This window comes from Bombina bombina, chromosome 7 (genome assembly GCF_027579735.1).
Source record: "Bombina bombina isolate aBomBom1 chromosome 7, aBomBom1.pri, whole genome shotgun sequence".
NCBI classification, from domain to species: Eukaryota; Metazoa; Chordata; class Amphibia; order Anura; family Bombinatoridae; genus Bombina; species Bombina bombina.
The window spans coordinates 516,075,130-516,086,718 of record NC_069505.1 but is presented as its reverse complement, the minus strand read 5'-3'; the positions used below and the strand labels follow the sequence as shown (position 1 = coordinate 516,086,718).

The following is an 11,589-nucleotide window of genomic DNA, read 5'->3' as shown; positions in this document are numbered from 1 at the left end:
GAACAGCAATCAGCCCAATCAAATACGATCGGGTTGATTGACACCCTCTGCTAGCGGCCAATTGGCCATGAATCTGCAGGCAGTGGCATTGCACCAGCAGTTAACAAGAACTGCTGGTGCAATGATAAATGCCGACAGCGTATGCTGTCGGCATTTATCGATGTGCGGCAGACATGATACGCTACATCGTATCATGTCCGTCCGCACAATAATAAATTGACCCAATAGTCTTATAATAATTAAATTAACCCTGTGCTATCTTGCAAATATTTGCAAAGTAAGATGGGGAAAATACTTTTTATATAAATATATTCTCTATGTGCTAAAATATTATTATTTATATATGTGTGTATATATATATATGCACATATACAGTATATTAATGTATTTATATGTGTATATATGTATTTGTGGTCATATATATAAATATAAAAACATTAATATATATGTACATATACATATATATTAAGTAGATAAAACATAATAAAACATATACAGTATATGCAATATTCATATTTAATAAAGATTTTAACTATGCTGTTTTCACGATCTAGGGTGTTTTCTGTCCATTTTTTATCAACAATTTTTGTTTCTCCATACAAAAAGAGTTGGTTTATTCAGTAAAGGGATATCCATTTTTCAAAATGAACAGCATCATGAAACATTTTAAATCATTCTCATTAAGATGGTAGAGAGAATATGTGACATGTGAAGTCCCTTTAAATCATTCTCCTTTTGGTCCTCAGCACCATTTTCCACTCATTCAAATCATAATTTATTCTACGATAATCATGTACTATCTTTTTTCATCTTCATTGCCAACTCCTCTTTCTTTTCTTACATCTAAAATATATTGTCTTCCAGTAAACAAGACTTGTGTTCAATGTTTTTGAGGGTTGTTCATTTTAAGCTATACTACTTCAAACTAATCTACATATTAGTATGCAAAGTCGTATCAAAGCTTACCTAATTACACGTGGAAGTTTTACAGGATTGCACAGGAGTACAAATTACATTAAACTTTTAGGCTGCTTCCCCACTGTGTTCTTTTGAGGCCAAGTCCTCAGACTATCAAGATACATGCATGACTCTTCCTCTATCTGTCCTAACTTCTTCCCTGTGCCAAGCTTGACTCTACTCTCAGGCCTCCTGGACTTTGTCCCCATCTTCCTGGTCCATGCCGTAATGTAATTTGTGGAACCTCTACTATACCACTAGTTATTCTCAACCAACTGCAATAAAACCAGTTCCACAATGTAATGAATTGATTTAATAACTGACCATCCCAAATTTTAAATCTAAAAACTCCTCCATTTTCAATCCTCAAGAGCATACCTTAGGCAGCATAAATCCTCTAAAGTTAGTGTCCTGTGTTATGGAATGTGGAAGGTTGAGTGGGATAATACTGGTAAATCTCTGAATCTCATGGATTACGGCATCAGTGTATGGCATCCTGCTGCGATCCTCTACTGTTGGGCGCTGGTTCCTTCCAATTACTTGGTCTATCTCCTTGTGGACTTTCTCTGTGAAGAGGGTAAATCTGAGGTCAATTTGGCAGCATGAGGGTGAATATGTTTTGATTATGATAAGATATGATTGGTGGGTGCTATAATTTGATTGGTGTTAGTTGTAAATTTTGGGCATTTAGAAGGTTATTTGTGATGGCTCATTTTGGAGTTAAAGGATTAGTTCTGGTAAAGGATGGGATTGTTGGCTGTTTAATATGATTATGCCATGTGATATGATATTAGAGGGGTCTGTAGTTGGATTATTAAAGTTGTGGGACTTCAGTGTTTATAACAGGGATGGTACAACAGCTGGAACAAGCTGGATTGACCATATAAAAAGTCAAATTATTACCAAAAAACAGTTAAAACAATATATTTTTTATTAATCCCTTCCCAGCAAGTATGAAATAAGGAACAGAATGGAATGGCCCAGAATGCTAATTTTCCGAGTAGCAAAACCAACTACATTCACAAGTTCCACACAAAAAAAAAATCGCCACAACATTGGAACTCAAAAATTGTGAAACTCAAAGATTTATACCCGTCCTTTATCACAGCTACATATTGTGTGTTTAGCTCCACATAACTTGTAACATTTGCCTTCTCCTAAGCAAATTTCAAGGATTCACAAAAACACATTCAAACCTTTACAAAAAAAAAAACATAGGGGCCGATTTATTATATGGCGGGTGGAGATGATTCGCTTTGTAGCATACACTGTCTGCATTTATCATTGCACAAGCATTTCTTGTTAAATGTTAGTGCAATGCTGCCCCCTGCACATTCGCAGCCAATCGTCCGCTAGCAGGGGGTGTCAATCATCCCAATCGTATCTGATCGGGATGATTGCAGTCCGCCACCTCAGAGGTGGCGGATGAGTTAAGGAGCAGTGGTCTTGCGACCGCTGCTTCTTAACTCCTGATTCCAGCGAGACAGAAGGCTCGCGTGGAATGACCAGCATACTCAGCTTAATAAATCAGTCCCTTTGTCTTCACTTACGATTCTTTTGACCCTAAGTAACGGACTTTTAGGTAAAGAGTCAACAACAGATTTTATCCTAGAAAACTTATAGGGCTCCATTTATTAAGCAGTGCAGTTTTAGGTGGTGGTGAATTGAAATCATCCAGATCCAATTGGCCGCCAGTGAGCAGGGGGTGGCATTGCACAAGTATTTAAACCAGAAATGCTTGTGCAATGATACAGGTTAGTAAGGAAGGAGGTAGGTCTGGTGCAGAGAGGTAGATTTGGGTGTCATCGGCATACAAATGGTATTGAAACCCATGGGACTTATTAAAGAACCTAGTGATCATGTGTAGATTGAAAAGAGAAGGGGACCAAGGACAGAGCCTTGAGGTACCTCATTAGAAAGTGGTAACGGGGCAGAGCATGCTCCCTGGAGAAGGCTACACTAAATGTACGGTTAGTCAGATAGGAAGAGAACCACGAGAGAGCTGTGTCACAGATGCTGAAGGACTGGAGGGTTTGGAGCAGAAGAGGGTGGTCAACAGTGTCAAAGGCTGCAGGCAGGTCAAGGAGGATAAGCAGAGAGAAGTGGCCTTTGGATTTTGCTGTAAGTAGGTCATTGGTAACCTTGACAATTGCTGTCTCTGTAGAGTGATGGGAACGAAATCCAGATTGCAGTGGGTCAAGAAGAGAGTTTAGTGTAAGGAAATGGGATAGACATGCGTAAACTAGGTTTTCTAGGAGCTTTGAGGCAACAGGGAGTAGGGAAATAGGGCGGTAGTTGGATGAAGAGGTTGGATCGAGGGAAAGTTTTGTTTTAGAGATGAGGGAAATATACCAGTGCTGAGGGAGAGGTTGAAAATGTGTGTGAGTATGGGGGTGAGGGTAGAAGAGAGGGAGGGGTGTAGCTGGGAGGGGATGGGGTCGAGGGGACAGGTAGTGAGGTGGGAGGACAGTATAAGGGCAGAAACTGCATCCTCATTAACAGGGGCAAAAGAGCTGCATTTTTGGATATTTGGGTTATGTGAGCTTTTGAGGGGGTGGGAGATTGGAAGTATGTTGAAAGCTGATTTCACTTCTGATGGAGTCAATTTTGTTGTTGAAGTGGCTTGCAAAATCTTGCACTGAGAGAGAGGTTGTGTTAGGAGGTGGGGGTGGGCGGAGAAGAGTGTTGAACGTGGAGAACAGACGTTTAGGGTTAGAGTAAAGAGTAGAGATGAGATTAGAGAAATATTATAGTTTATAAAGATTAAGGGCAGAATAATAGCAGTTCAGGATGAACTTGTAGTAAAGAAAGTCAGCTGAACTCCGAAATTTCCTCCAGTGTCACTCAGCAGTACGGGAGCATCTGCATAGGTATCGTGTCAGTGGAGTATGCCAGGGCTGAGGATGAGAGATGTGATGGCAAATAATAGACCATGTACGGTCCCAAATAAATGTTATAGATAGAGAAAGACTTTTAAAACAAAAATATACTCTCTGAATACATAGATTAGAAACATTGGTACCAAAAGGTCTTAATAAAGACTATAATTTAACAGTTTTTTTGTAATAACGTAGTGATAAGAGAAAAAATGTGTTAAATATTTGCCATAGGATTTAGGATAAGGATCTCAGATAGTAGAGATTAATGTATGATACTCTTAATTGTTTCCAATAATTAAGGGATAAGAAAGTAATTAAGGTGTAATTTATGATATGTCCACCAGATGGTGATAGACACTGAATATTTGTGAAAATGGAGCAAAAGTAACTTTAAAAAGGACAAGTCCAGTGTATGTTATGTTTATGCATGATTAAGGGGATAACCTTGAAACGTCACATTGTATTTTTATTGTCCACAATAAAGATGACTTAAAAGGTAATGGTGCTGTGGAGCAGACTTGTATTGTCTCCCCATTAAAACAGACATATGCAGAATTTCACGTAGCTTGTCCACAGACATGGCCAATTAGAGCAAGCGGTAAATGAGTTTGTTCACTGTTCTGTACAAACACTGTGTAGCATACTGTATATCTGGGTCTGACAATCTGCAGCTACATAAGTACAGAATTTTGCACAGACATTTCTGAGCCCAGAGATATTTTACAGCAAAAGTAATAAAAAAATAATATGTGTATTTGTGAATTAAAATTAATTCAGTGACTAAATGTCCATTTAACATTGTATTCACTACTAACAGATAACAAGATTACAAGTCGTGCGGTATGTCTTTCCCAAGCGCAATATGTTCTTTGCGCGCATAATGTTCATTGACTTGACAAGTCTCGCGTTCTGTCTTTCCCGCAACAATCCATTCCGCACTCGAAAAGCTGTAGTTATGTGTTTTGTGAAACAAAAAAGTTACACAAAACACATAAAAAAATACTTACATAGTACACTTACACCCAAAAACCACACTATTAACCACTAAAACGCCACCCCCCCCAACGTAAAGTATCTAAATACACTATTAACCCCCAAACCACCATCCCCCACATCGCAAACACTAACTAAAACTATTAACCCCTATACCGGCATTCCCCCCACAACGCAAAGTATTAAACTAATAACTAAACGTCCTAATACCCCCTAACTTGACCCCAATTAAAAAACACATGGACTAAAGTAAAAATATACTAACTACCTTAAAAAAAAAAAAAAAAAAAAATTATCTGTAAAAGAAATCTAAAGCCTAAGCTTAAAACAAAAATAAAATTACAAGTCGCGTATTCGGTCTTTCCCGTGCACAATACTGTCTTTTCCGCAACAATCCATTCTGCACTCGAAGAGCTGTAGTTATGTGTTTTGCAAAACAAAAAAAGTTTCACAATACACATAAAAAATACCTTATAAAGTAAACTTACACCCATAAACTACACTATTAACCTTTAAAACGCCATACCTCCACAACGCAAAGTATCTAAATACACTATTAACCCCTAAACCACCACCCACCCACATCACAAGCACTAAATACAATTATTAACCCCTAAACCGCCATCCCCCCACATCGTAAACACTAAATAAAACATGAAAGCAAGGTACCCCTTTTATATAGGGGTACCCTTGCATTTCTATTGGCTAAAAAAAATAAAAATCAGCCAATAAGATGAAAGCTGCTTTCATCCTATTGGCTGATTTGAATTTTAATAATTAAACCAGTCAATAGGAATGCAAGGGTACCCCTATATAAAAGGAGTACCTTGCATTTAATCTTCAGTGGGTGGCTGGAAACCGCATTAAGAGGAGCTCCCTGTTGATACTCTGAAGAGGACCACCGACATCGCTGCTGACCTCAACAAAGACTTCACAGATGCCACTGGGATGAAGATAAAAGATTAACTGCACCACGGCAATGGATGAAGATGGATAAAAGATTAACTGCGCCACGGCAATGGATGAAGATGGAGCACAGCCCTTCATCATTGGTGAGTACCAATTTTGGGTTTAGTGTTAGGCTTTTTTTATTTTTTGGGTGTTTTTGTTTTTTTAAGATTAGGGCTTTTTTTATTTTTAATGGGCAGAAAAAGAGCTGAATTATTTTTTATACAAAAGAGCTGTTAGCTTTAGGGCAATGCCCTACAAAAGTCCCTTTTAAGGGCTATTGTTAGTTTAATTGTAGATTAGGATTTATTTTTATTTTGGGGTGGGTATTTATTTTTTTTAGGGGTATTAGAATAGGCATATTTTTCGATAATTTCGTTTTTATTTCTGTAATGGTAGTTTTTTTATTTTTGGTAATGGTTGTTTTTTTTATTTATGTAATGTAGTTTTTTGTAATGTAGGAGTTTTTTTTAAAAAAAAGTACAGTTTTTTCTTTTACAGGCAAGTTTTTTTATTTTTTTAAGGTAGTATATTTTTTAATTTATGTGTATTTTAATTGGGGGTTAAGTTAGGGGGTGTTAGGTTGGGGGGTTTAGTTATTAATTTAATAATTTGCAATGTGGGGGGATGGCAGCTTAGGGGTCAATACATTTATGTAGTGTTTATGATGTGGGGGAAAGGCGGATTAGGGGTTAATAGATGTATTTAGATACTTTGCGATGAGGGGATGGTGGTTTATGGGTTAATAGATTGATTTAGTGTTTGCAATGTGGGGGAATTGCGGATAAGGGGTTTAGGGTTCATTAGACTAGGGGCTTATGGTAGTGTGTTAAGTTTTTGATCCACTTTTTTTTCTCAATAGACTTCAATGGGGAATGCAAAAATGCGATGGCGATTTCTAATTTTTTTCCCCCCATTGATCTCTATGGGGGAATACATGCACGCGCACTCCAAGTCGGAACTTGGTTTATGCACAGTATGTGGCATAAAGTGCGTTAAATACGTTTCTTACAAACTTGTAATGGCAGCGCAATGCAAAATTTAAAAAAAGCCATATCACACGCTGGGTTTTCGCAACTGATTTTCCACACGATTTGTAATCTTGCCCAGAGAGTTTTAAGCAGCACCGGGTTTGTGCACTGCTCTAAGCAATCACTGTGTAGTATGTTACTAGGTCAGGCAATTTGCAGCATACTTAAAGGGACACTGAACCCAAATTTGTTCTTTTGTGATTCAGATAGAGCATGCAATTTTAAATAACTTTCTAATTTACTCCTATTATCATTTTTTCTTTGTTCTCTTGCTTTCTTTATTTGATTCAGAACCATGGAAAGCACTTATTTATTGGTAGGTGAATTTATCCACCAATCAGCAAGAACAACACAGTGTGTTCACCAAAAATGGGCCGGCATCTAAACTTACATTCTTGCATTTCAAATAAAGATACCAAGAGAATGAAAATAATTTGATAATAGGAGTAAATTAGAAAGTTACTTAAAATTGCATGCTCTATCTGAATCACGATAGAAAAAATTGGGTTCAGTGTCCCTTTAAGTACAGTATTAGGCTTACCTTTAGCGAGTGTGGGACAAGCACAATTTTTAGAGATATTTTACAGCAAAAGCAAGCAAAATAAAGGAAAAATCTATAATTAATGAATTTATTAATTTATTAACTGGCAGTTACATATTTTAATTTAATGTTCCTTAACAGAAGATAGACATGGTGTCTGAACATTACATTATACATCCAGCAGGATTATATAATATATTTAGATAATTCAGCCTCATGAATAAGTGCAAATTCGGTACCCTAGATTTTCCTATGTTTGATAAAATAGACTTGGCTGCTATATTTAACTTTACAGATACAGGTTGTACTCACTAAAGACACGCTCAGTTATTTAATTTCTCACACCCAGTCTGCAGGTATAGAACAACCTGTTCCTCCTTGTCTCAAGATGCTGGCAAGCTGTTTGTAGATTACACAACTGAACCTCCTCTATAACTGACTAATGTGAAATTGTTAGCCCTGAGGCTTTTTAATATGTTAATCTTCTATTTATGCAGCAGTTATTAGCAGTTTATAAAGGATTAGCTGTAAATTAAAATATGTTTATGCAAAAGTAAATAGATTATATGAAACAGGTTGGTGATATAATTTTACATACCATGAACAGACAACATGAACTAGATATCTAATTGTATGCATTATAACCCTTATTGCTCCATATTTCTCTCTATATTGCAACATTTACCTTCTCCTATATTTTATATATCCTCTCCTTATACCTCTTATTGCTCCATGTACCTTATTCCATAGCTCCCCCAATTGCTCTATGGGTCATTCCTGGGATTCAGTAATATTTCAATTTGGATTTTGTTTTTTTTACCTACATTGATTTTTTAAATACCCCACATCATTAGACACATGTTAGGTTTTTGATCTACTTTTTTTTCTCAATAGACTTCAATAAAGGAATGAGAAAATATGATGGTGATTTCAACATTTTTTTCTCCATTGATCTCTATGGGGGAATACATGAACGCACATGCCAAGTCGGAACTTAGTTTATGCACAGTATGCAGCCAAAATGCAAAAAAGCCATATCACGTGCAGAGTTTTCGCAATGGATTTGCCATGCGACTTGTAATCTTGCCCAGAGAGTTTTAAGGAGCATCGGGTTTATGCACTGCTCTAAGCAATCACTTAGTTCAGCTAGTTCAGGCAATTTGCAGCATACTTAAGTACAGTATTAGGCTTACCTCTAGCGAGTCAAGTACAATTTTCAGAGATATTTTACAGCAAAAGCAAGCAAAATAAATGAAAAATCTTTTATTATTTTCATTTTTTCTAATTTGGACACCTTTTATTCTCAACCCCGTAAAAGACAAAATAGAATTTGTTTAAAAAGGATTTTACACAGAAAGGGGGCGGAGCTTGGCCGTGCAGGAACATGGTCGCAAGCTAGACAAGCTCTGAGTGGTAACGGCTCATTGAAGACAGTGAGGACCTGAAATTTTGCTCAAAATCACATAAAACACATCTCTTGGTGAACAGCCAGAATTACAGTGCGGCAACAGCACCCAATCTGCATATTTGAGAGCCGATGCGGCCACCATCTTGGATGCCATGCGGTGCAGGACATAAAATTCACAAGGAGAGGCTTAAAATAACTGAGACGCCGATTCGAGTGACAAACTTGCCAGCAATCAGAAAAGTACCGGACACATTGCAACTTAGCAGTGCTGGCTGAAGTGGTGAAAATGTTTATAACGGGCAGCCATGTGCTTCTTTTTTTTCTACCTACAACCCACCGCCACATAATAGCAACAGATTAAGTGCAGTCACATATGAAACATAGCATATGAACCTTATAGTCATAATATTACTAAAAGAGGCGACAAAATAAATATCGACCTTATACCTGCATAGGTTAATTTAACCCCACAAGGTCCCTCAACACCAATCTCTGCCTTGACCATAAGGGATTTTTATCATAAAGGTTGTAACTAATGTGGGACTTTTGCTCTGCTTCCGATCACATATGACCAACGAAAGCAAAGATGTATTAAGCATATCTATCAACAAACTGCCCTGTACTGGGCTTGCTTTATAACATACAAGGTGGACAACCTCACCCACAAGCAGCTATCAAAGCAGTTAATACTAATAAAGTAGCAATAGGTATACAGCGACCACAAAATATCCCAGCCATTTCTAAGGGGGAAATCTATATTATCATCCTGAGTACATATTTTACAAAAATGGCGCTAAGAAGGGGTGCTAAATCAGAAAAACAAAAACCTTCTACTACCCTTACAACTTCGGTTAGTACCTTTTTCCAACCACAAGAGGTAGCTATAACCTCTCAGATAGAAGATGACACAGATCTAAGTAATATTTCTTCTGCTTAAGAAAATACACAGATCCCCATAACAACTGAGTATGCATCACAACGTAAAAGAGACATTGCCATCCCTCATAACAATTTAATGACTACAAATGTAACATTTATGATACATTTCACATGTATATGTGATGGAAGTTACAAATAGACAAATTGTGTGACTGTGGTCTCATTATTATTTTTTTAATCAATTTAGATGTTTGACTAAAACCACAAGTTTATTGTGTTAGTCCATAACATGTCAGGTGATACTCAACTCAAAAAGAAAAGCTTTCATTTTTAATTGACTTTTGTATTTTATTGTCCACAAATATTAATGTGACAGGGAGAATAGTGTGGCAGGGTTCAAGACTGTAAAAGGGTTGAAGGGACACATTACTTCAATTTTAATTTGTTTTAATTATAATGAAATTCCCTCCAAGACTCAATCAAAACACTGTATTCCATTTGAGGCAACCATGTAAGAAAGACATTTATTTATATTTAGTCATATTTCGATAATTTTGAACTTCATTAACCAAACTGCAGTGGTATTTAAGCAAAGAAAACTACTGCAGACACTAGGATCATTAGTAAATTAGTAACTTTTAGAAAAGTTAAAAAAAAAAAAAAAAAAATCATGTTACCACATACATTAATGAACAGAACCTTTTACTCAATAGGCACAATAGGTAAATTCACTGGCGTCTAAAGCATCCCTCTGTGCAGGAACGCCAAATAAAACTAACAATTAGTGGGTCATTACCAAAAAGCATGCCATGTTAACACATACAGGGACTGGACCTTGCACTCAAAAATTCCAAAATTTTAAAATAGTTACTATAAAGTAACATTTTCAAAAAAAGCCAGAACAACTGTTGAAAAAAACAAAGTCTAATACAGTTTTCTTCACAGAAGCACTACAGTCCTGACCTGCCAGGTGTGTGTGTGTATGCATGTGTGTGTATATGTATATGTGTGTATAAATGTATGCGTGTGTATGTATGTGTGTGTGTATATGTATGCGTGTGTATGTATGTGTGTATATGTATATGTGTGTGTATATGTATATGTATGTGTGTGTCTGTAGCTCTTATTTTAATTAATTATAATGGACATACCAAAGTATTGTAAAAAAACTTTTAAAAACTCTGGGGGACTAAAATATTACCAAATCCCAGGAATGACCCCCATATAACATCTCCCTAAAACTCCTCCTTTTGATCCATATAACCCTCCATATAATTCATCCTATTGCTTCATATAACCCCTTTTTATAATTCCTCATATTGCTCTATATATTCCCTGATTTCAACTTATCCAATTGCCTCTTACAACTATATTATGACATTTGAAATAATGGCTCTCCACGTTACCTGCAATGTCTGGGTATTTCATCAGGATAAGGAACCCATACCTCAGAGTCGTACTAACTGTTTCTGTGCCCCCAAAGAAAAGATTATGGGTGGTCATAACAAGAGTTTCTGTGTTGAAATCACTCAATGGATTGTCTTTCTCCTAGTGAGGAACAAACAAGAGTATAACTTCAGACTATAACAAACCTAAAATCATAATTTGTTGTAAAGTGAAACAATATATGCATGATACATGTCCCAGTAAGTAGCCAGGTTTATCATCCTAATTATAAAGGAATGTTATTATACACTCTACTTGCTAATGTCTGCTAGTTTCCATTATTTTTCTGTCTTTTCAAACCATTTGCTAGTACCCACTTTTTGCATCTTGGCAAGGAAGCAGTCAATAAAGTCTCGAGGACAATTTGGCTGAAATGTTTCTTGGTGGCTTTTCATCATCTCAAGCACAAAATCCTTCAGTTTGTTAAAGTTTTTAAAGATTTGGTTGTGACGTCCAGGAAGATGCCTCATCACACCCGGGAAAATATTATAGAACTAAAAAGACACA

General features: G+C 36.6%; 1 protein-coding gene across 1 annotated transcript in view; it reads right to left on the bottom strand.

Moving 5' to 3' along the window:
- Positions 1-11,589, bottom strand: part of LOC128636483 (cytochrome P450 2F2-like) — a 142,171-nt gene that overhangs the window by 55,706 nt on the left and 74,876 nt on the right. The window contains exons 6-8 of the mRNA XM_053689494.1: positions 11,400-11,576; positions 11,043-11,184; positions 1,336-1,523 (exon numbers count right to left, since the gene is read on the bottom strand). Coding sequence (XP_053545469.1) covers positions 1,336-1,523; positions 11,043-11,184; positions 11,400-11,576 — 507 coding nt within the window. The remainder of the gene's footprint in view (positions 1-1,335; positions 1,524-11,042; positions 11,185-11,399; positions 11,577-11,589) is intronic.